The sequence below is a fragment of the Equus caballus genome, chromosome 14 (assembly GCF_041296265.1).
Source record: "Equus caballus isolate H_3958 breed thoroughbred chromosome 14, TB-T2T, whole genome shotgun sequence".
Lineage (NCBI taxonomy): Eukaryota > Metazoa > Chordata > Mammalia > Perissodactyla > Equidae > Equus > Equus caballus.
Genome location: NC_091697.1, coordinates 58,956,076 through 58,979,967, shown reverse-complemented (window position 1 = coordinate 58,979,967; position 23,892 = coordinate 58,956,076). Strand labels below are relative to the sequence as shown.

General features: G+C 47.4%; 1 protein-coding gene and 1 long non-coding RNA gene across 4 annotated transcripts in view; one reads left to right on the top strand and one right to left on the bottom strand.

Annotated features, from left to right (window-relative positions):
* Positions 1 to 7,636: 7,636 nt before the first annotated feature.
* Positions 7,637 to 23,892, top strand: part of SLC22A4 (solute carrier family 22 member 4) — a 58,842-nt gene continuing 42,586 nt past the window's right edge. For 2 of the 3 annotated variants that reach the window (XM_005599442.4, XM_070233119.1), the window contains exon 1: positions 7,939 to 9,049. In XM_005599442.4, coding sequence (XP_005599499.1) covers positions 8,657 to 9,049 — 393 coding nt within the window. In that variant the 5' untranslated portion in view covers positions 7,939 to 8,656. Of the gene's footprint in view, positions 9,050 to 23,892 lie in introns of all 3 variants that reach the window. The other variant, XM_001504449.7, reaches the window with a different exon arrangement.
* The window catches only part of LOC138917295 (uncharacterized), a 30,899-nt gene continuing 19,712 nt past the window's right edge, over positions 12,706 to 23,892 (bottom strand). Inside the window, exons 2-3 of the long non-coding RNA XR_011425082.1 lie at positions 16,503 to 16,696; positions 12,706 to 15,874 (exon numbers count right to left, since the gene is read on the bottom strand). This is a non-coding gene — a long non-coding RNA (uncharacterized lncRNA). The remainder of the gene's footprint in view (positions 15,875 to 16,502; positions 16,697 to 23,892) is intronic.

Here is a 23,892-nt window from a genome sequence, read left to right as displayed (position 1 = left end):
CGTGCTTACCCTGGGTAACAGCTTCTTGTTCTTGGGCCTCAGGCCAGCCTCTGACTTGCTCTTCACAACTCTGGGTAATTTCCTGGTCTATCATTTTCCCACACAATATTCAATATTTTCCCACACAACATTCCTCAGCATCTCTGAATGGAGGTGGAAGTCCAAAAAGGATTGAAGGTAATAAAGTAGTCTCTCTAAAAAGCAAGGACTGTCCTCCTGTGCCCCCCCTACCACAAGTGACAAACTCTATTTGGGTCCCCAAAGAAGCCGTATTTTGTCTTTGCTCCTGTCTAACGTGGACCATTTGTGGTTGGAAGCAGAGGCTAGACATCCCAGGAGAGGCTACCAGTGGCCTCACTTGTTCCTACAGGGTCTGAGGTTGGCCCCAGCCATGCAGGCTCAGAAACTCAATTGACCAGCCCTGTGAGTGAGTCTGTCTCCCAGTCAGACCTGGTTAGCTAGGCTCAGAGACTGAAGCACCACACCACACACCAGCTTCTTCACCGACAAAGGCAGCAGTAGGACACTCGGCCACTCTTCAGGGCATTCTTGGCCTAAAGGCACGTCTACATGGGAAGCCAGAGCACAACCACAGACTTAGAGGAAGGGATGCAAGTTAGTAATAACTAGAGCAGGAGATAATGTGTTTCAAGCCTTCATCTCCAAGTCCTCAGTGAATTCATATTAGTCTTCTTTAATCCTTACATCAACTCAAAAGGAAGTACAGTTATTATCCCCATTTTGTGAACAAGCTCAGAAAGGTTGAGAAACTTGCCAATGTCACTTTCTAGCTAGCCAGTCTTGGTGACAAGGGCAGCCAGGGCAACTGCAAGTACTCATCTTCCTTGGGGAACATTGCCTGCCCTACCAATGGTCTGGTGACTCTGACTAGTCCTCTTCTGAAGAGAGCTAACCTGTCTCTGTTTGACAAGGTTCCCAGAACAGCCCAGAGTGCAGGCTACAGACTCACCAACTTCTTGCACAGGGCTGGACTCCCAGTTCTCCATGGGGCATGCAATGGTGGAAGCTGGGCTGAGCCAAGATGACCCCTGAAGCTTTGGATCTGAGTATAGACAAGGCTGGTGCCCACAGCATCTGATCATAAACTCTGGCATGCATGAACCCACCCTCGGGTCTGCTTGACTTGTTTCTGAGGTCAGGTCATGATCCCTGCTAAAAGGCTGTTCTGGCTGCTCACCAGCTCCTCAGTGGTTCCCGGAGCTGCTGAGAGAGCCTGGGGTGACCCCTTCCCAGCCCCCATGGCTTTCTCTCTGATTGCAGGAGTTTGCCTCATCTCTCAGAGAAAGATTCCTGGGTGGGGCAGTCTCTTACCCCTCGGCCCTGTGCTTTCTCATGCTGTGCTTTCTCAGCCCGTGTTTCTGTCTACTCTTCTGCCTGTCACTGAGGCCTCCTCAAGGCTCTGGCCTAGCTTTGCCTTTCTTCTCCAAACACTCATTCGCTAGAGTGGCTTGGGTTGTCTGGGCCATCTAATGGTTAGATCCCTTCCAAACTGCCCCAGCCCTCCTTTTGCAGTCTCACCCAGTCCCACTGGATTTGGTCTTGGAGGACAGAGATCAGAGGCCCTTCTAGCCTAGCCCAGGGGTGGTTCTGCCTCTACAGGCTTGATCTTAAGGAGACCGTCCTGCTAGGACTCTGCTGTGATTTGTCTACTTCTCAGCACCCAGAGCTGCCTCCCCAGCAGATTTCTGCTTATCCCTGCTGGTTGTCCAGCTTTTCCATCAACTCTCTGAGCCTGCTTGCAACTAGAAACTCTGAACTAGTTCTGCTCCCTGATGACCTCATCTATGCCCAAGGCCTCAGGAACTCCGCAGTCGTGACTCCCAAATATATATCTCTAGCCCAGATCTCTAATTGGCTGTATGTCTCTACCTGGATGTCCCAAAGACATCTCAAACTCAAAACATCCCAAACCCACCTCATCATCTTCTTTCCAACCTACTCTTATTCCTATGCTTCTATCTCAGACAGACACCATTATCCACCCACCCATTCAGTCCCTCAAATTAGGTGTCTTCCCTACCTCTTTCCCCTCCATGACACCCACATCCAGTTGGCCATCAAGACCTGTCCTTGCCACTTCCTTAACAGCTCTAGAATTCACTTCTTTCTTGGCCACCCCCAGCATCACTCTCTTGGATGCCTACAACAGTCTCCTACCTGGTGTCTCTGCTTCCACTCTGGCTCCCTTCCTTAAATTCTCAACTTGGCCACCAGAGGGACCTTTCTATCTCATCAGGTTTTGCTGTGACTTCCACTGGCCTCAGAATTCAAACTAAATCCGTGTAACAATTAAGAAGTTTTAGGGTCAATCATGGTCTAGCCTCTGCCAACCTTTCCAACCTCATCCCTCTGCCTTCCCCCACCACTGGTTTAGCGCTAACATGGGCAAGTATCTGGGCTGGATCAGATTGTTCAGGTGCCAGGAGGTGACCTGCACCTGACTTCAGGCCCTCATGGCCAGAAAGAGCAGAGGTAGAAGTTCAACCTATGAATGAGGCTGCCAGGGTCCTGCCTTCCTCGTGCTCCTGGGCAGCATCCAGTGAGGGAAAGCACAGGCCACATCCTCCCCAGTCACATATGAGCAGGATGACTGAATTTGACTCCTTGTTCTCATGGCTTCAGATCCTCCGGGCCTACTGTTTACTCCAGCCACTGATGTTGCAACCAGCTTCTCTGAGGTGGCCCAATCTCAGTGGCACTGCTTAACTCTCACTTTCTGCTCCAGGAATCCTCTGACACTGAGGCATGGAACACATACAGAAACGTGCTCAACACTCACACATGTGTAATCTGGAAATGTGGGGAAGTTAACCCCCAATGGAGCACACTTGAGCCAATAAGGAATAGAAACCTATGGATAAATGTTGCCTACTTCTACTTCTGAACTTTAGACAGACATTTCTGAGACACATTCCCCCAATTTCCCATAACTGTAAACAACTCTACGCTCTACCCTTTCATTTGCTTTTCTTCTCTGTTTCACTCTCCACAGTCCCTTACTCCTGTTCCCTTAGATCCACTGCCAAATAGAAGGCAGTCTAGAAGGCAGATTTACAAGGAAGGGATTCTAGAACTGGAATATTCACCTTTCAAACAGAGATAAGGACCCCATTGCTGTTAGTGAGTAGGATGGTAATAACCCCTGGCATGCAGTAGCATCACTTACCAGAGTTCTTATCCATGGTAGATTAGAATGGGATGCAAGGAGAAAGTGAAACATTGGCTTCCAGTAGTGTTTTTTAGCCAGGGGCAATTTTACCCTCCAGGGGACATTTAGCAATGTCTGGAGACATTTTTTATCACAACTAAGGGAGAATGCTACTGACATCTAGTAGGTCAGGCCAGGGATACTGCTAAACATCCTAAAATGCATAGGACAGCCCTCTACAACAAAGAATTATCTGGCACAAAACTTCAAGAGTGCCAAGGTCGAGAAACTCCCCGTTTTGGCACTTAGAACGTATGAAGACAGTGGTGATTATAAGGACCGTGGAGTTGACTGGCTTTTGTTAAGTGCTTTAGAAGCCTTGAAAAAAGAAAATGATAATCCCAGGTCAGCCAACTATAAACTCAAAGCACACTGTGTAAGCCAGGAGGCCTCCATGGCAGCTTCTGGAGAGACCCTCTTCTCCTGCAGCCACAGGGCAGATTGTGCTGGAAATCAAGCCCAGGACTTAATTGATTTAACCAAAAGGGTAGGAGAGTCACACACACAAAAAGGCTGCATGCCCAGCTTTGTTGGGTCTCCTATGACAAAGTGATAGCCCTGATAGGAAATGTGTAGGACACTGGAACACAGAATAGGGACATTTAGGTAGATTAATGTGAAAATTCCCCTAAAACATCAAGGCCAGCAGCAGCAGCTCTCCTTGCTTGCTACAGTTCTCCTCCCCTTGCTATAGGAGAGCAGCCTCTCCTTGCCTGGAATCCCTGCCTAGGATCCTCCTGAGGCAAGTGGCTCCAAAGACGATGCTTATCCTCCTCAAGATCTTTCCCTACTTCCCCTCATTGCCTCCAGACCAATAACTAGGGTTAGTTCTCAGCAAAGCCTAAGTGGGGAAATTCAGGCCCTGATCCACAAGGGAACAGCATACAAATTAGAAAAATGACACACCCATGTTCTGGTAGGAACAGGGATAACGTGTGGGAATTTATTAACCTGGGAGCACTCTCTCATTATTCTAGGTTTAACATCCAAGCAAGGATACATAAAACCATCTTCATATGCTTCTGGGATGGCTCTTTGAAACTTCAATACAATTAAGGTCTATAGAAATGAGGTGGAAATGCCATAACTTTCTTGACAGAGTATCAAAGGAGTCAGAAGGCTCAGGAGAGTGGGAATGTTACATTTTATTTATCATGCAAGACCAGAGAACCTGTTGCCAGATTACATTCCCCAGACAAGTCCAGAAGACACTCCCTTCACTAAGGCAATACAAAATGCACAGGTGAGGATCCCTAGTGTCAGTGGGGGTGATAGGATTCTAGAATAGCAGATGCCAGTTGGTGGCACTTAATCAACACACAGGCAGGGTAGATGTAATTGCAAGACCAAAACGGTAGCCAGAGGGTTTCCACCCATGGAGGCTATGGAGATGGCTAATAGACTATGGTGTTCCTAGGAGTTAAATAAATGAGCAGATGACTAGGTCTTACCTGACTTGTATAATAACCTCATCTCCCAAATCAGGAGCTAGTGAGCAGAAGGCTGATGACAGTTGCCACAATGGAACATGGTATTTCCTCACAAACTTCCCAAATCCAGGCCAGTTCACAGGCTTAGAGCCTATGGATTGAAAAGGAGGCCAAGTCTCCTTTAGGAAAAACCCTCCTATACTGCCAAAAGTATATGTAATGATTATTTCCCCAAGCTTTTCCCACAAGGGATCTGTGGCTAGCCTGCTCAAGTTAATATAACAAAGTACCACAGACTGGGTGGCTTAAACAACAGAAATTTATTTCTCACAGTTCTGGAAGCTGGAAAGTTCAAGATCAAAGTGCTGGCTGATTCAGTTCTTGGTGACAATCTTCTTCCTGGCTTGTAGATGACCACCTTCTTGTGAGCTTTCTGATGTCTCTTCTTATAAGGGCACTAATCCCATCATGAGGGCCCTCCCTTATGATTTTATCTAAAACTAATTATTTCCTAAAGGCCCCATCTCCAAAGACTTCACATTGAGGATTAGGGCTTCAACATACAAATTTGGAAGAGACACAACTCAGTCCATAGCAATGGCCTTTTACCAGAGTGACTCTGGCTTGGGAAAGGGAAATACCCAGACCTTTCAAGGCCTGTTGGATTCAGCGTATGAGCTGGCACTGATGCCAGAGGATGGGAAACACCATTGTGGTCTTCCAGTTAGATGAGAGGCTCACGAAAGCCAGGTAGTAAATGGAGTTCTCATGCAAGCAGTTCTAACATGTCTAAAGATCAACACTGTAGTTCCCTGGTCCTTAAATGCATAACTGGGATAGATACACCTAGCAGCTAACAAGACCCTAACGGTTATTCCCTGTTCTACTAAATAAGAGCCATGATCGTAGGAAGAGGCAAATGGAAGCCTCTAACACCCCCACATTTTTGACCAACTTATTAAATCAGAAGCGAAACCACATCCTGGGAGGAATTGCAGAGATTAGCAGCAACATCAAAGATTTTCTTCTCAATTTCCTTCAGTAAGGAGGATCAAAAGCTGTTTGCTTTTATGTGGGATGAATAGCAGTACGTATTCACCTCTTGCCCCTGGATTATGTTAATTCTCCTGCTCTCTGTCCCAATATAGTATTTAGTGACTTTGATTGTTTTTGATATTCCAAAGAATGTCATGATGGTCCACTGTACAGTATTGATGACATAATGCTAATTTGACCTAGTGAGCAAAAATAAACACGTACTCTAGATGTCCTAGGAAGACACATGCATGCCAGAAGATGGGATTCCTTCATACTGGTGAAGTTTTTTTCTTACCTTTTTGTTGTGGAATGAGTTAAATGTATATAAAGATAGACAAACTAGTAAAATGAACTTCTAGAAATGCTATCATGGCCAATCTTATTTCATCTGTATCCTCATTCACTTCTTCTATCCCATATTATTTTGAAACAAATCGGTGAAGTGAAGTTAGTAGAGATCTAGTAGTCTGGAGCATACCAGATCATCCCCTGTAGGTTAAAGGCAAGTTGTTGTACCCTGTACTTGCCACCACTAATAAAAAGGCATAGTGCCTAGTGGAAATACTACTCTGACCCATTTATTGGGTGACTTGAAAGGTTCACAATTTTGAGTGAAGCCCGGAGCAAAAGAGAGCTCTACAGTGTGTCCAATTATAGTACAAGGTTCCCTGCCCTATGATCCATACGACCCAGCAGAATAAATGGTGCTAGATGTGTTCATGGTGATAAGGATACTGGGTGGTGTCTCTGATAAACTCTAATAAAAGAGTTTCAGTACAGATCTCTAGAGTTCCAAAGCAAGGTCATGTCTTCTTCAGCAGAGAACAGCTATTTGGCCACAGTAAAAACTGAGTGCCTGGCAATGGGACATCAAGGATCTATGCAACTAGAGATATCTAGTATGAGCTGGGTATTGTCAGAGTCTATCAAGTCATAAGATTAAGCAAGCACATCAGCAATCCATCATATAATAGAAATGGTAGAGGCAGGATCAGGACTGAGCAGGTCCATATGACGTATGTAAGTTAATGAATAAGTGGTTCAGACTCCTATGACACCTACCTTAGCTAACCAACACTTCTCCCTCAACTCAAAGCTATGGTCTTATGGGGGCGGTTCTCTACAACCAACTGATAGAGGGGGAAAAAATATTCCACCCTGACTCACAGATGGGTTAGCTTGATACTAGCCCCAAAATGGATTATTACTGCAACACAGCCCCACTTAGGAGTGCCCCTAAAGGACAGTGGTGAAAGGAAATCCTCCCAACGGGTCCAACTATGAGCAGTGCACTTGGGTATTCATTTTGTACGGAGGGTGGAAGGATGAAATCCATGTTAAGTAAGACAATGACCACATAAAATATTGTTCAAAGGAGGATACTTTTGAAAGTAAAAGGAAGCACTATTAATAATTTCACTGGACTAGTTGGCATAAATTAGAGGTGTCCTGGCACATCAGGATATATGGTCTTATTATAGATAAGGAAACAGGTTCCAAGGGGGTGGAAACAGCCTAAGAGGAGGGGTCAGACTGGAGACTACAAAAAATGGGGCAGAAATGTCCCTCAGCCTCTTATCAGGTCCTGGAGGAGCAAACACACTTGTACTAAATCTCCTGTCAGTCTCGTTGGCCTGCCTCCTGAACCCAGGACTCAGAAGGCACCCTGCCCGACCCACCCCCACCCCGGTAGCTCACACAACAGGGCAGGTGCCTTAGGACTCGGCACTGAGCAGAATGTGGTCCCTGCTCTGGTTACCTGCCAAATCTGGGCGCCAGACTGGGCCTTCTCTTCCTCCCTCCCTCTGTTCTTGGACTGGGGTCAGTCCCTTCTTCTAACCCGAGGCCTTCCTGTCCGAGAAGGCTCTGGCAGCCAGCCCAGGTAAAGAGCGTGGGGAGAATGAAGAGATCAAAATCAGAAGCCAGGAGTGGTGACAGCAGCGCCTCCATTACTGCGCTCCGTGTGGAAGCCTTCTCTAGAGGCCCCAGCAGGATGCTGGGAGGACCTGGTAACTCCTGCCTCCCACCTCCCTTCGTCTGAGCTATCTCTGACGCAGTGTGACCTCGCTCATCCCTTCCGGGCTCTGGACTTATTTCCCCTTTTTCAAGGTGAGACTCCTGGGTGTCCCGAAGACGCTTCTCCGGGCGCCGCCGGCTGGTGACTGAATGCAGCCCTCCCAGGACTGGCGGGGAGTGAGCGCCCTGTCAGCTGGTGCCGGCCACGTGCGCGGCGTGCGTGCCAGAGAAGGGCGCGCCCCGGTGACCCTGCGCCCGCCCGCAGAGGTTTCCCGGAGCAGCAACTCCGCTACCTCGCTGGTCCGCGCCCCGCCCAAGGCCGCAAGAACTCAAACTCGGATTGGAAGGGACAGCAGAGAGACCCCTGCCTCAGGCAAGGCCTGGAGCGACGCCGCTGCAGAGGGCCAGGGCCAACCTCTCAAAGACTTTGCTCTCCGGCCTCGGCTCCTCCCTCTCCCACTCCCCACTGTGGGGCCCAATACCGCGGCCCGGGGTGGGAGCTGAGCACGTCGGGGTCGCGGGGGACGCGGGGTGCGCCGGAGCCGAGCTTCCTTCCCCACAGGCAGGCTGCACCGCTGAGCTCCAAGCTCCTGCGGCGTCTACAGCCAGGTCGCCGGGGGCAACAGGGGCGGAGCACGAGGCGGAGCAGCCCGGGAGCCCCACCCTGGCCGCCCGGCCGCTTTCCCCTCCGCTGCCCCAGCCGGGATGGAGGTGTGGTCTCGAGTTTCTACGGTGACTTCCAGCTTTGCGTCCACCGGAACGTTCCCACCCCTGCGGCCTGTCTCCTGGGAACGGTCCCCGAGTGTGCGACCCAGCTGCCCGCGGCCTGGCTGGTCTCCGAGAACGTTCTGACACCCTCTGGGGGACGCCCTCAACCGCGCGACACTGTCCGGGGAACGTTCTTCTCATCCCTTGTTGCAAGCTAAGAGCAGTGGCGGGAAGCATGCGGGACTACGACGAAGTGACCGCCTTCCTGGGCGAGTGGGGGCCCTTCCAGCGCCTCATTTTTTTCCTGCTCAGCGCCAGCATCATCCCCAACGGCTTCAATGGTATGTCAATCGTGTTCCTGGGGGGGACCCCGGAGCACCGCTGCCGGGTGCCGGACACCGCGAACCTGAGCAGCGCGTGGCGCAACCACAGTATCCCGCTGCGGCTGCAGGACGGCCGCGAGGTGCCGCACAGCTGCCGCCGCTACCGGCTCCAGGCGATCTCCAACTTCTCGGCGCTCGGGCTGGAGCCGGGGCGCGATGTGGACCTGGAGCAGCTGGAGCAGGAGAGCTGCCTGGATGGCTGGGAGTTCAGCCAGGACATCTACCTGTCCACCATCGTGACCGAGGTGGGTGTGTGAGCGACCGCCATCTGCGTCAGTCCTGGGTCTGCGTCCTCCACTCCCGGTCAAACCTGGCTGGCATGCAACTAACTAGGTTATGCTTCTAACACAAGTGTGCAGCCCAGGAGAGCAGGACTCACCTGAGGCTCACTCCTGGCCGTTTCTGTCCAGTATGGAGGGTGTGGAGAAGGGAGTGTTGTTACCAACCGTCTTTTCCTTTCCGAGTTTCACAACAGATGAAAATGTTTCCTAACAGCCTAGAGGCTGCCCAGATGTACAGCCTGAGTCAAGTTCCTGCCACAGGCATGAGGAGGAGTGCAGGGATTACTGCTGAGCCCAAGTGCAAACACAGAGAACAGCCTTTCTGCTGGGCAAGGCATAGGAAGTTCTGCCCTGTTCCCTAGCCACAGACTTCTGGAAGCATCATGGGGTCTGCTGCTCTGCCGTACACCTATGGTGAGGCTTGGGGTCCTGTCCTGAGGCTCCAATTTCTCTGAAAAGGAGCAGAGGGCCTCTTGATGCTGGCTGAGTGTAGGGAACCAGAGGAGGCATATCTCTGGCCTGAAGGTACTCAGGGAGAGACAAACTCACAGAGACTCCTCTGAGCGTAGGGCCCAGCAGTAGACAGTGGCTCCAGCTTATGCCATTCGCCCCTTAGCATCCTAAGTGGTTTGGTAGCAAGTTTTCTAAGTTCCAAGAGTTAGGCCACCCACATACTACTTCACCCACTGCGTTTCCTGCTTCGCATCTGGTAAGAGACAGCAGATGGTGGGTCAGGGCATATCTCCTTCTCAGGAAGGTATCCTCACAGACTAGTTTCCTACTGTTGACCAGGCAGGTAGGATTTCCCAGCTTCTAGCCCTTCCTCTGCTCTATGTTCTTCCCAAGAAAAACTTGAGGGTGGCCTCTGAAAGTCATTAATCCCCTTCCCTCAGCACAACTTGGCAATCATCAGACACCATGTCTGGCCTTGTGCTGGGCACTAGGCTGTAGACATCTGAGGTGTAGGGCCTGCCCTCAAAGCTCAGATGCCCATGGGGCACACTGGCCCTGTTCCAGAGAGGGCTAATATCAACCCTAGTTAGTAATAGGGTTCTGGAGCCTGAATTCAAATCCTGGCTGGCTTGCCGTGTGACCTGGAGCAAATATATTACCCTTTCTGTGGGCATAACAGGGTGAGGAAATACTCCAAGAAGAGTTGATAAAATTTGAGCTGAGTCTAGAAATATGAGTAGGATTTACCCCAGCAAAGAACACAGCAGCTTCTGTAGATGGAATTCCTGTAGATCAGGGCAGCTGGAGCTTGGGATGGCAGATGAGGCTAGAAATGCCTGCAGGGATCAGTTCACAGTGGGCATTGTAGGTGTGTTGAGGAGTTGATTTTATTCTGAGGACAGCGAGGAAATAGCAAGGGTTCTAAGCAGGGGGGAACATGGTCAGATTTGTGTTTTTAGAAAGAGCTCAGTCTAGCTGCTATGAAAAACAAGAAGACCAATGAGGAAGCTGTGGGAGTTGCCTTGGCAAGAGACTGGTGGCCAGCTAGGAGTGGTGGCAGCAGAATCTATAGGACCAGTGGAAAGTGGACTCAGCCCATGTGATTGCCCACCTCTTGCCCACAGCCTGGTCCTGAGGCATCTAAGACTGGGGGTCAGCTCACCCCACCTCAATTCCTGGAAGTGTCATCAGCACCTGAGCTGGAGCTGGCCCCACTAGCTACAGCCCTTCTTGACAGCTGGGTTGACCTGCCTCTTTCTTCTTCCTCTCTGGTTTTGTTTACTTCAGGGTGTGAGGGGTGGGTAGCTGCTGGCCTCCAAGTCCATAGCTACCCCTGTTGGGCCCTATTCACAGGGGCCTGTGGGCACATCTGGGGACGCACATCATCACACGCTCATACACATGCACCAGGATTTGCCTTTTTCAGCAGCCCTTCCCTTCCTTGCTTCCTTTTTGGGCAGTTGGAGTAAAATCAAAGGCAAGTGGTCCTGATGGTTGGGAGGAAGGACGGGAGAAGCACCAGGGTGAGCAGGGTGGGGTGGCTCTCCGCAGAAATGTGTGGCACAAGGAGGAGTTCTGGAGTCAGACTGGAGGGTCAGTTCTGTCCCCATCCCTAACCTCTTGGCTGACTTCAGCAGGTTACATCACTGCTCAAGGCCTCAATTTCCTTATCTTTAAAAGGAGATACAAGCACATGAAAAGGTGCTCAACATCGCTAATCATCAAGGAAATGTAAATCAAAACCACCATGAGATCCCACCTCACACCCACGAGGATGGCCGCTTCAAAAATACAGACAATAACAAGTCTTGGCAAAGATCTGAAGAAATTGCAATCCTTGTGCACTGTTGGTGGGAATGTAAATTGGTACAGCCACTATGAAAAACAGTATGGCAGTTCCTCAAAAAATTAAAAATAAAATTATCATATGATCCAGCAGTATCACTTCTCAATATATACCAAAAATAATTCAAAGCAGGGTCTCAAAGAAATATTTGTGTGCCCATGTTTAGAGCAGCATTATTCACAATAGCCAAAAAGTGAAAGCAACCCAGATGTCCATTAACAGATGAATGGATAAAGGAAATGTGGTTTATACATACAATGGAATATTATTCAGCCTTAAAAAGGAAAGGAATTCTGACACATGCTACAACACAGATGAACCTTGTGGACGTTATGCTAGGTGAAATAAGCCAGTCACAAAAAGACAAAAACTGTATGATTTCATTTATATGAGATAAGAAGAGTAGTCAAACTCATGGAAACAGAAAGCAGAATGGTAGTCTCCAGGGCCTAGGTGGAGGGGGAAATGGGGAGATATTCAATGGGTGTAGAGTTTTAGTTTTTTTAGTTTAGTTCTGGAGACTGATTTTACAACAATGTGAATATATTTAACTCTTCTGAACTGTACACTTAAAAATCGTTAAGATGGTAAATCTTATGTGTATTTTATTACAATTTTTTTAAAATGAGGCTCATAAGAGTGCCCCACTTGTATGAGTTATTGAGAGGACTCAGTGCGATTGTGAGCTGTGCTACATCCCCCAGCACCAGCAAATGGACATCATAGGTGGGGACTGAGGAGAGGTAAGGGCAGGACCTCATCACCTCTGGCTAGGCACCATGGGCATAGTGGGAGCTATCCTAAGGTCCAGGTTGCAGCCAGTATAGTGGGTGATGAGACTTGCTGGAGGATGAGTCCCTTTCCCCATGGTGGAAGTTCGAGGGCCCAAAGAATACAACAGAGGTCCAAACCCACACTGACTTGGCCAGTGCCAGTAGGAGAATGGCCCCAGCTCTCCCACAGGGTCAAGCTCAGGAGCCCTGAGCAGGTTCTCTGCATCCCAGCTGGTACAATACAGGTAGAGGGACTGTCCTCAGATTGTCTCTCGCTTACACTTCTGTGCAGGATCTCCCAATGGGCTTACCCTTTGGGATACCTGAATCGACCCCCTCACCCCTCACAGGGATGATAAGATCAGCCAGAAACCCAAGGACGGCATGTTCTGTTGTGGAAATGCCTTTCATAGAATCCTAGGAGGCAGGAATCTGGTGTCTAAGTTGGGACTTGCATGAGTACATCTGTCTGTATATATATATGCATAAGGTGGTTTCCTTCCTTGGGGGCTTTTTGTGAAGTCCAATTTATTCATCCTGGGCAGTTACTAAGAATCACATTCTTTAAAACTTTATTTTGAAATAATTTTTGATTTAGAGAAAAGTTGTGAAAATAGTACAGAGATTTCACTTATACCCTTCCCCCAGCTTCCCCTAATGTTAACAATTTACATAACCATAATTCATTTGTCAAAACTGGAAATTAATGTTGCTTACAATATTATTAACTAAACAACAGATCTTGTTTGAATTTTGCCAGTTTTTCCACTAAGGTCCTTTTTCTGTTTTCTGGTCCAATCCAGAATTCCACATTGTATTTAGTTGTCATGTCTCCTTAGTCTCTTCCAATCTGTGACAGTTCTTCAGTCTTTCCTCATCTTTCATGACCTTACGCTTTTTATGAGTCTATCAGTTATTTTGATGAATCCTTCAATTTGGGTTTGTGTAATTTCTCTCATGGTAAGATTGAGTTTGTGTAGTTTTTGGTAAGAATCCCATAGAAGCAATGTGTACTCAGGGCATCATACCAGTGGGTACATAATGTCGATGTGGCTTATTATGGTGATGTTAACCTTGATCTCCTGGTTAGGTTGGTGTCTGCTGGGTTTCTCCACCATAGAGTTACTATTCTTTCCCCTTCATAATTAGTATCTTGGGGAAGATACCTTAAGACTATAAAATATCCTATTTCTCCTCCAACTTTTACCCATGATTTTAGCATCCATCACAGGACCTTAACTGAAACAACCATTACGGTGGTATTTGCCTAGTGGTGATTTTGCATCTCCCACATTCCTTATACGTTCCTTTCAATTTCTTAATTGGAATTCTTCTGTAAAGAAGAGCATCCCCTTCACTCCCATTTATTTATGTATGCAATTATTACTTTATATAAGTATAGATTCATGCATATTTATTTTATTCCATGAGTTATAATCTAATACTATCCTTATTTATTTTGTTGCTCCAGTTGTTCCAGTTTGAACCAAGTTATTTTTCACTTTAGGGCTAAAGAATGTAAGGGCCTTCATCTGTCTCTACAGTCAGGGCTGGAGAAGCCTGTGTTCGCCCCTAGGGATGCCAGGAATGCCAGTTACCTCTTAGCTAAGTTGTCCATTGGTGGCAGTGCAAGAACAGGAGCGGGGAGTGGTGTTCTGGCCCAGTGGGTTGGGACTGAAGCTTCTGTTGGGAAGGAAGGGATGCCAAGTATCCCAAACAGTCTGTCTGATGATAGAGTTCTTGTCACTGAGATCTACTGTGGTGGCTCGGCATCGTCCTCCATTTAGCCCATCAGTGCCGTGGCCTCCCACAGAGCAAAGGCCTTATGTATGAGGAAGCTCAGAGACCTCCTGCCCTGAGGCTGTAGGAGCAGGAAGGATAGCAAATGCCCTGCTCTCCATGGAGCCGAGAGTTATCAGCAGGGCCACAGGGCAAGCAGTAGGGGTGAGCCTGGCTCCTGGCCAGGGTCTAAGTATGGGCTGGCCTTGGCCTCAAATATGTCCTCTTTTCCCGTGGAACAACATTAGGTAGACTTGACCCTGTTTAGTCCACGGGCTGGGAAAACTAGGCAGTCATCTCTGAGGTGAGCACTGCTTCTCCTAGGCCCCATGCTCTAGAGGCCCTGAGCGAACCTTGTTTGGTAAGGACCAGCTTTCTGTGGCAGGCCACCAGTGGCCTGAGGTAGGGCTGCTTCTCCACCATATGGACTTCTTTCCTCTCCTACAGCTGACTGCATCCTCTAGGAACCAGTGGGTGAAGTTGCTGGTGGCTGTGCCCTTAAGCATGATAGAGCCTCTAGCAAAGAGCCTGGACCTCTGGAGGCACAAGCCTTGTACTGTCTTTCTTGGGACTTGGGGTCACAACATAGACAATAGGACACACTGATTCTCTACTCACAGCCCAAAGGTATGAAGTAGGAACATGGAAGCCTCATCCTCTGCTCACAGGGCACTTATGGGAGGCATTGGGAGCAGCAAGGGAGGGAACTATGAGACAGAACGAGCCTGGATCTGGCTGGCAGCTACATGGGACTCCATATGGCAGTTCATAGGGATGTGCCTCCTTTGGGGCCTGGGTAGGCTCTGGCAAAGGTGAAGACTTTGGGCAGTAGGTAGGTTTAGGCTGTTTTCTTTCTATCAGGCCTGCAGGCTGCCCTGTAAGTGTGGGAACTGGAAGCTTGGCTGTCAGGACAGCCTGAATATTAACCAAATTCATACTCAGACCTGCCCTCTGGCAGATTCCAAAGGGGCTATGTTGTGGGGACCTCTGCCTCTAGCCAACACCAGGGAGACTTTTATTTCCAGTTAATGCTTCAGGAAGATCTTGCCGCAGAACAAATAAAGGAGACTCGGGGGCCTTTCCTAGCTCTGGCCTGAATCTACTTTCCTGTTTGTTTATCAGCTGCCTCACCCCCAAAACAGTTTGCCTGTTGCCTCTCAGCTATCTTCCTCTGACAATGAGCATCCAGATCTCAGAATGTGCTTTTGTCTAGAGGCTGCTTCACTCGCACCTCCTGCCAAGTTTCTGGATAAACAGACTTTGTCCATCCCTCTGGTAGGCAACAGAACCCTCACACAGAGTCCAAAAGGTAGGGTGGTGTATTAAGAAAAACAAGGCTTTGGCAGGGCTGGTCAGAGGAGCTTTAGGTGCCTCAGGCCTCTGAAAGGACTGTAATTTCTCCCTTGTGACAGGCTAAATTCAATTTGTGTTCAAAGCTAATGCAGGCCTGCCTTGTTATCTGAAACCTTGGTATAATTTGAAGCATGTCTCTGGAGCCCAAAAGAAAAGCACCGATTTCCATTTGGAGCAGAGATGGTGCAGAGAGGATGGAGGCTCTGGGGAAGGGCTGGGTTGACTCACATGCACTAGCAATTGACACAGACAACCCAAGGCTGGCGGCTCCTGCTCTGTGTTCACAGCACTGGAGGGCAGGGTCACAGTGGCACCTTCCAGAGATTCTCCTTGGTGCTAGGTGGCTGGCATCATCCCATTAGCTTACATTCCCAGAGTGGAGCCTGGCAGTGCTGTGGCAGACCCACTACCAGGATGTAAGGGGGGAAAGCCAGGTCCCTGAGCACCCCTTCTCCTTCTCTCAGGCCCCTCCACTCCCATCCCTACCATCCCACTCAAACTCCTTGAGTCTTTTGCTTTGGTTCAGCCTCTGATGATCAGAACTCTTCACTGAGGCCGCTCCACCTGTAGTTGCTTTTTCTTTGCCTATAATACGAAGAAATAAAGATACTGAGAACATTTTAAGAGGACATTAGCCCCATCTCTAGCCCCTGAGCTCCAAATTCCAGAGGCTTAATTCCTGGGGAGTGAGCCAGGAGATTGGGCGATCCCATCCTCCACTCAGCCAGTAGTCATAAGTGGCAGCTCCACCCCAAGTTCCACAGGCCGAGAATATTGGGGCCCTGGTTGCCCTAGTCCCAGCTTGTTTGTAGGATAGAGATTCCATGCCAGGAGAGGCAAGGCAAAAAAGACAGAGGCTACCACACCCATCCAGCGTTCAACTCATAAAGTGGGGATGTCACTCTGAGGGCTGCTTTCCCTGCCTCCAACTCTGGAGCAGGGGCTCAGAGATTTTGCCCAGGAGAAATAGTCCAGAAGAACAGAGAGCTCTGAATATGTACCCACAGGAAATACTTTCATTTGAAACAGAGTATAGAGAAGTTGAAGACTAAGAGTGCTCTTGAAAACAGTGGAGACTGTGGTGGTAAACAATTAAGAGGAGACTGGTAGCTCCATTAGAGCAACAAGCTAACCCATAGGGCAACTACTTCACCAGAAAAAGAGACAATTCAGAGCAGCCCTCCTGGAGTCAGAACAAACCTCAAAGACTTACCTGAAAAACTACTCCAGCAAAGGGCGGCCCCATGGCATAGCGGTTAAGTTCACACATTCCGCTTTGGCGGCCCGGGGTTCACCGGTTCAGATCCTGGGTGCAGACATGGCACCACTTGGCAAAAGCCATGCTGTGGTAGGCATCCCACATACAAAGTAGAGGAAGATGGGCATGGATGTTAGCTCAGGGCCAGTCTTCTTCAGCAAAAAGAGGAGAATTGGCAGTAGTTAGCTAAGGGCTAATCTTCCTCAAAAAAAAAAAAATTTCCTTAATTGAACTAGACTGTAGGATGATTTATGCTCCAGGGCCTTGTTGGGAAATAATAAAGCAACCAGCCAGCAATTAGTGGAGCCTAACAGCTGGGTGTGATATCAGCTGAGGCAGACAAGTTAATAGACGAATCAGGGAAAGACACAATCAAAGAGAGTCCTGCTAAAACCATTGTCCCAGAGTGACCATTCCTGTGCCCAAGGCTGTGCCCTCTAAAGAGTGGCATGAGAAGCTTCACACAGCAGGGGAAATAGACTTCACTAAGAGTCTGGCCAAGTCACTAAACAATAAACAAACAAACAAAAACAAGTCACTTCAGGGTGGGCGGTTGCAATGCTCAGAGTTTCTGCAATATATTTCCTAAAATGTCCAGTTTTTAACAAAAAATTAAAAGACAAGCAGAGAAACAGGATAATATGATTAATATGCAGGGAAAACAGCAGGCAACAGAAACTGCCTGAAAGGACCCAGGTGTCAGATTTAACAAAGACTTCAAGGCAGCCATTCTGAATATGTTCAAAGAACTAAAGGAAGTCATGCTTTAAAAAGTAAAAGAAGGTATGATGACAATGTCTCATCAAATACAGAATATCGATTAAGAGATAAAAATTAAAATTTTATAAAGAAGAATCAAATAGAAGTTCTTGAGTTGAAATGTACAGTAACTGACATAAAAAATTCACTGGAGAGACTTAATAGTAGATTTGAACAGGCAGAAGAAAGAATCAGCAAACTTGAAGATAGAGCAATGGAAATTATGCAATCCAAAAAACAGAGAGAGAAAAGGAATGAAGAAAAATGAACAGGCCTTAAAGAAATGTGGAACACCAGTAAGCACACCAACATATGCATAATGGGAATAGTAGGAGGGGACAGAAAGGAGCAGAAAAAAATAATCAAAGAAATAATGCCTGAAAACTTCCCAAATTTGGTGAAAAACGTTAATCTACACAGCTCAGAAGCTCAATGAGCTCCAAGTAGAAGAAACAAAAAGAGTTCTACACACAGACACATCATGGTAAACTGCTGAAAGCCAGAGACAAAGGGAAGAATTTGGAAATAGCAAGAAGCATATGACTTGCCACATACATGAGAACCCCAATAAGATTTACATTTGATTTCTCATCAAAAACAATGGAGGCCAGGAAGCAGTGGGATAAGATATTCAAAGTGTTGAAAGAACCAAGAATCTTATATCTAGGAAAACTATCTTTCAAAAATGAAATAAAGACATTCCCAGATACAAAAAAACTGAGAGAATTTTTTTGGTAGCAATGCTGCCTTCCAAGAAATACTAAAGGAAGTTCTTAAGGATTATTTTCAAATCTACAAATTATACTCTGAAAACTACAAAACATCATTGAAAGAAATTAAAGAAGGCCTAAATAAATGGAACAACATCTCATGTACTGTTCATGAAGCAAAAGACTTAATTTTGTTAAGACGGCAAAACTTCCCAAATTGATTTACAGATTCAACACAAAAGATGTTCAATATCATTAGTCATTAGGGAAATGCAAATGAAAACCACAATGAGATACTTACCCACTAGGATGGTTAAAATTAAAGACATACAATAACAAGTCTTGGTAGGAATATGGAGAAATTGATACTCTTGTTGATTGTTGTTGGGATTGTAAAATGGTGCAGCCACTTTAGAAAACAGTTTAGGAGTTCCTCAAAAGGTTAAGCATAGATTTACCATACGCCTCAGCAATTCCACTCCTACATATATACCTAAGAGAAATGAAAACATATGTGCAGGCAAAATCTTGTACCCAAAAGTTCATCGCAGCGTTATTTATAACAGCCAAAAAGTGAAAAGAACTCAAATGTCTATCAACTGACAAACGGCTAAGTAAAATGTGGTATACCCATATAATGGTATATTATCCAACCATAAAAAGGAAAGAAGTGTTGATACTTGCTACAACAACGTGGACGAACCTTGAAAACATTATGCTAAGTAAAAAAAGCCAGTCACAGAGACTACACGTTGTACAATTCCACTTACACTAAATATCCAGAATAGGCAAATACATAGAGACAGAAAGTATATTAGTCATTGACAGGGGCTGCGGGAAGAGAATGGGAAGTGACTGCTAATGGGTATGGGGTTTTTTTCAGGGGTGATGAAGATGTTCTAAAATTAGGTGGTGCTGATGATTGCACAATTCTGTGAATATACTGAAAATCACTGAATTGTACACACTAAAAGAGTGAATGTTATGGTATGTAAATTATATCTCAATAAAACTGTTTTAAACAAAAAGAATTAAATTTCCAGCTTTTTTTCCCCCAATGGTCAGAAATTTCCAGCTTTAAGTCACAGTTAAGTTATAAAGCAGAAATCGGGGTGGATGTGTATTCTATTATTAACTATCTACCACATCCTCCCCCCACCCCACCCAGAATGAAAAATAACTATAAAAGGACACAATAGAAACCCATTTTTCATTCTTAAATGGATTATTACTAATTTTTCATTCACAGTCATCTCTGAGATTGAAGTCCATTTATAAAGGGATTTTACACCTTGTGAGAAGCTTTTCTGGTTTTTAGTCATTGAATAGAAAGTTTTTCTTTCTAAGAATCTCTTTTGTCTAGTCAGGCTTAAGTGTAACCTGCTTTGCTTTTTCATTCATGCTGTTTGTTCTAAGTCATGGTTTTACTTAGGACAAAGGCGTGAGGTTAGTAGAAAGGGAACTACCATTTAATGAGGCCTGTAACTGTCAGACACTGTGTCAGATACTCTCCTTACGGTTCCTGTCCAATGCTCACAACCCCAGGAGGGAGTGTTATTGTCACCTCTTTGAAGACGAAAAGCAGGCTGACAGAGGTGAACGAGTGGCCCAAAGTAACAGAGAGATGTGGCACAGAAATGGCAGAACCCAAGAGAGCCCTACTCTTTGCTCAACATCAGGCTGCTTCTGGAGTTCTCAGTTCTGTGCAGATCAGAGGGCTACACTTATCTTTATGATCCTTTATGGCTTTGGTAAAGGCTAAAACTGTTGGACTTTGGCTACTTGGAGAGTTCAAGGTTGAGGGTGATTCTCAAAGGACAGTGTGTGATACCACACATTTTCCAAACTCATTTTCCATTACTCCTAATTGTTCAACATTCATTCATCAACAATTCGCAAGCATCCACCATGTGCCTAGCCTTGTGCAAGCATTAGTTATCTAAAATGATTATACAAATGAGTTCAGGTTTTAGCACTCTGTCCATCTGGAGGAGGATGAGGAGGGGGTGCCTCTTTTCCTCTCTAGCCAGAGAGCAAGGGCACAGTGGCCCAGAACAGAGCCCGCCCTGCCCAGGCCTGCTGGGCTGATGTATGCACATGTGCACACCTGACCTGTCCTGGAAAGTATGCTTGACCTCGAGCTTTGTGGAGGCAGTGCCTATGTCTGTTTTGTGCACCACACAGAGTCTGGCCCAAATCAGGTGCTCAATGACAGTTGAATAAATGACTAAGCAATTCCTTTTATCAATCCACTAGAACTTGGACTGGTTACTTCATTGCTCTATGCCTTCGTTTCCTGATTTGTAAAACAGGGATAAAGAGAGTACCCATTTCACATGGCAACTCTGAGATCTCATGAGACAATACAAGGCATACAGTGAGCACCCAATACACTGTAGTTGTCACTCCTGTTGTTATTACTGTTGGGAAGGATGAGAGGCACATCCTTCTATGCCGAGAGTGACCTCCCGTCCTCTTTTACCTTGTGACCTGGATTTTTGTTTCTTAAAGCAGAGCTGAAATCTAGATGGCCCAGCCACATGGAGCTCTCTCTGCTCTGTTAGAGGACATTGGTCTAAGACCCTGAGGATGAGAAGGACAGAGTAACCCTGGGAGGATACACCCAGTGCCCCTACTCTGCACAGCTTGGGCCATTGGGTTCCCACACTCCATTTTCTGTCCAAGGTGTGTGGGGGGGGGCAGGGGACAGGGGAGTTATGTTTCAGAAGTGTTAGTGTTTGACCTAAAAGCACAGCTCTAGAGCAATGCCAACCAGCTCCTCATCAGGCCATCCACCATTAGCCTCTGAGCTGGCTGTGTGTGTGTATGTTTGTGTGTGCATGGGTGTACACACATGTGCAGAGACCTAAGGGACTGTTCTGTCCCATCAAGAAAAAAACTCTCCCGCTGGGCCTATCATGTCACTGTTAATCACTGGGTCCTGGCTAGTGGGGGTCCAAGACTTACCCCTCAAACCCAAAGGGGCTGGAGGAAGGCAGGGCCCAGCCTCCCCAAGAATAGCCCTGTGAAGAAAAGGGCTTCTCTTCAGGCTGGCCACTGATTTACTAGACTCTAACCCCATGAGCCCCAGCTGGAACTTTGTCTGCCAATCCTATTGTACCATTACCGGGCCCCTGCAGCTTTCCAAAAAGACTCCTTGGGCACAGTAACTTCCCAAGAGAAGGCCCAGCCCTGGAGCCAACCACAGGTGGCTGTGAGACCCAGCTGCTTGCCCTGCTGAATATGAGCAGGAGCTCCAAAGCCAGATGGCAGCCTGCATGGACACTGTGTGCACATGGCCTTTTCCTGTGTTGCATGATGCTGACAGGGCTTCTCGGGCCCCTCTTCAGGAAGAGAAGGGGGACCTAGAGCCTTGGCCAGATGACCCTCAGTAGGAGAGTGATGAGGAGCTGGCCCTCCTCTCACCCTTCCCAGCACCCCAATTCAGGACTCTTTTTCTTGCTTCATTCCCCAAAGAGACCAGGCTTGACCCACTACCAGGGCCAGCTTCATGGGGGCATACGACCTGTGCACTTACACAGCGTCCACACTTGATTTTAATGTTCTGATATTGATGCCTTGAAATTCTTAATCATTTTTGAACAAGGAGTCCTGCATTTTTAGTTTACACTGGGCCTTCAAGTTGGGCAGCCAATCCTGCCCACTACCTTTGCTCATGAAATGCCTGCTCCATGTCTGACAGGCTTCCTCTTTCCTTTCTATCTCTAAGGCCTATGTATCCTCCCCTAAAGCAAAGAAAAATATTTTAGAAACCACAAAGGAGAGCACATTAGCCTTGGAAGAGCTTTTCTGCTCCACAGCATATGAAGTGGTGATGGTTGATAACGGACATGTTAATACCCCTACCAAGCTTAAGATTTTCTTGGCTCTGTCTGAAACTGAAGGCTGTGGTGGAGGCCTTCTACCCCTAATCCTGGTGTCACATTCCTTAAGAAGTGTAGGGGACGATATTTACTAAGCTCCTTTTGTCTGGCCTTTGGAATTCATGTCTAAAGAAGGATATGGGTACAAAGTTGAGTTCTGAGGCCTCAGATGGTATCTAGCATGCCCATTTACCTGCTATGACTTCAGACACACCCGTCTCAGAGCCTCAGTTTACTCTTCTGCAAAATGGGTCACACTCCACTTCAGGAGGCTTTGGGGCCTCAATCGCTAATCTCTTTATGTGTTGGGGAAGATCCAGAGCTCTTTTCTGACACTTTAGCCAGTGGTTTTGGGAAGTGGGTAGCCATTAATTTGGGTACATGTCATATCTATGACCAATGGGCTGGCAGGGCACTTGAATCTGGCCATACAGGTTTGAAGGGTTTCTACCCTTTCCCCTGAAGCCCATTCAGGGACCCCAGGTGAAGCAGCCCTCCTCTGGATATGGGCTCAGATGTATCCTTGGATTGTGCTGAGGGGTAGAGAGCCAAGTTCCTGGCTCACATTTTTCTTTCGCAGAGCTGTGCTTGGGCATTTGCCTGTGGCCAGGCTTATGGACATGGTGAGAAGCAGCCTCATGAATCTTGCTATTGTCTCTAGGACTGGGGACATTATCCTCAACATCATAAAGTACCCCTTTGTGGAGGGAAGTATACAGAAGAGACTTCTCTCAGGTCTCAGTACTCAGAAACTCTGTATTAGGGCCAGCCCAGTGGCTCAGTGGTTAAGTGCGCACATTCTGCTTCGGTGGCCTGGGGTTCGCTGGTTGGGATCCCCGGTGCGGACATGGCACCAATTGGCAAGCCATGCTGTGGTAGGCGTCCCACATATAAAGTAGAGGAAGATGGGCACAGTTGTTAGCTCAGGGCCAGGCTTCCTCAGCAAAAAGAGGAGGATTGGCAGCAGATGTTAGCTCAGGGCTAATCTGCCTCAAAAAAAGAAAGAAAGAAAGAAAGAAACGCTGTACTTCTGCAGAATGAGATATCACTTTGCATACTGTGATCCTGAGAACCGAGCTGCTGGGATGCTCAAAGCCATGTCTGAAGCCCTCTCTGGCAAGCAGGCCTTGGCTTACCCATGACTTGGTTGTTTTGTAACAACTCTCCTCCCCTGTGCTTTCTATTTGCTCTGATTCTCTAGCTTTTTGTTTTACACTTTTCTCTTGTATGTGTCCTCATAAACACCTCTCTCTGCTGCAAAATGAGTTGTGATATAAATATGTGAATTCATTTTTAGATCTACTTCAGGGTAGTTGTGAGGTTTGAGAGCTGCATTGCTTTGTGAGTGTCACGGAAGCAGCAGCGCACCAGTGGAGCTGGGATGGAATGGCAGGCAGGGGGTCTTTCCTTTGGACTGGATCATCTTCTCACACACAGCAACCCCTGACCCACAGCCCCGAAATACTTATTGGCACCTGCTTGTTTCTTAAATAAATGAAAGCTCATTGAACACACTGTGAAATTTTGGCAACCTCCCCTGAGATTTTGCTGAATTGACTAGGTCAAGAGCTGGGGAATGAAACGGAAATCATTTTCTGGATCTACCAGCAGGGACAGCCCACAGACCCTGGGTAATGGGAGGGACCACACTTCTGGGAAGGCTGGGTGGGAAGGAGGGTGGAGGAGTGTACAGGGGAGATAAGGAGCACCAGAGAGGGGTGGCTAACCTCCACCCCCCTCCCCCCTACCCATAGAGTGGGGCCCTGGATCAGGCCCCAAGCTTGGCCTGTAGTGTGAGTGGACCAAGGAGCACAGGGTTCTTTGGAGGAGTTTGCTCAGAAAATATAATCACAGACCCCATGGGACCACTTGCACTTTTCAACAAGGTAGAGGAAACTTATGCCTGGACCAAGTGACCATGCCCCTTGCCCTTCCCCTCAGGGCAAACACCTTTCAAACACCTTCCCTCCATGCTGGGATGCCTTCTGAAGC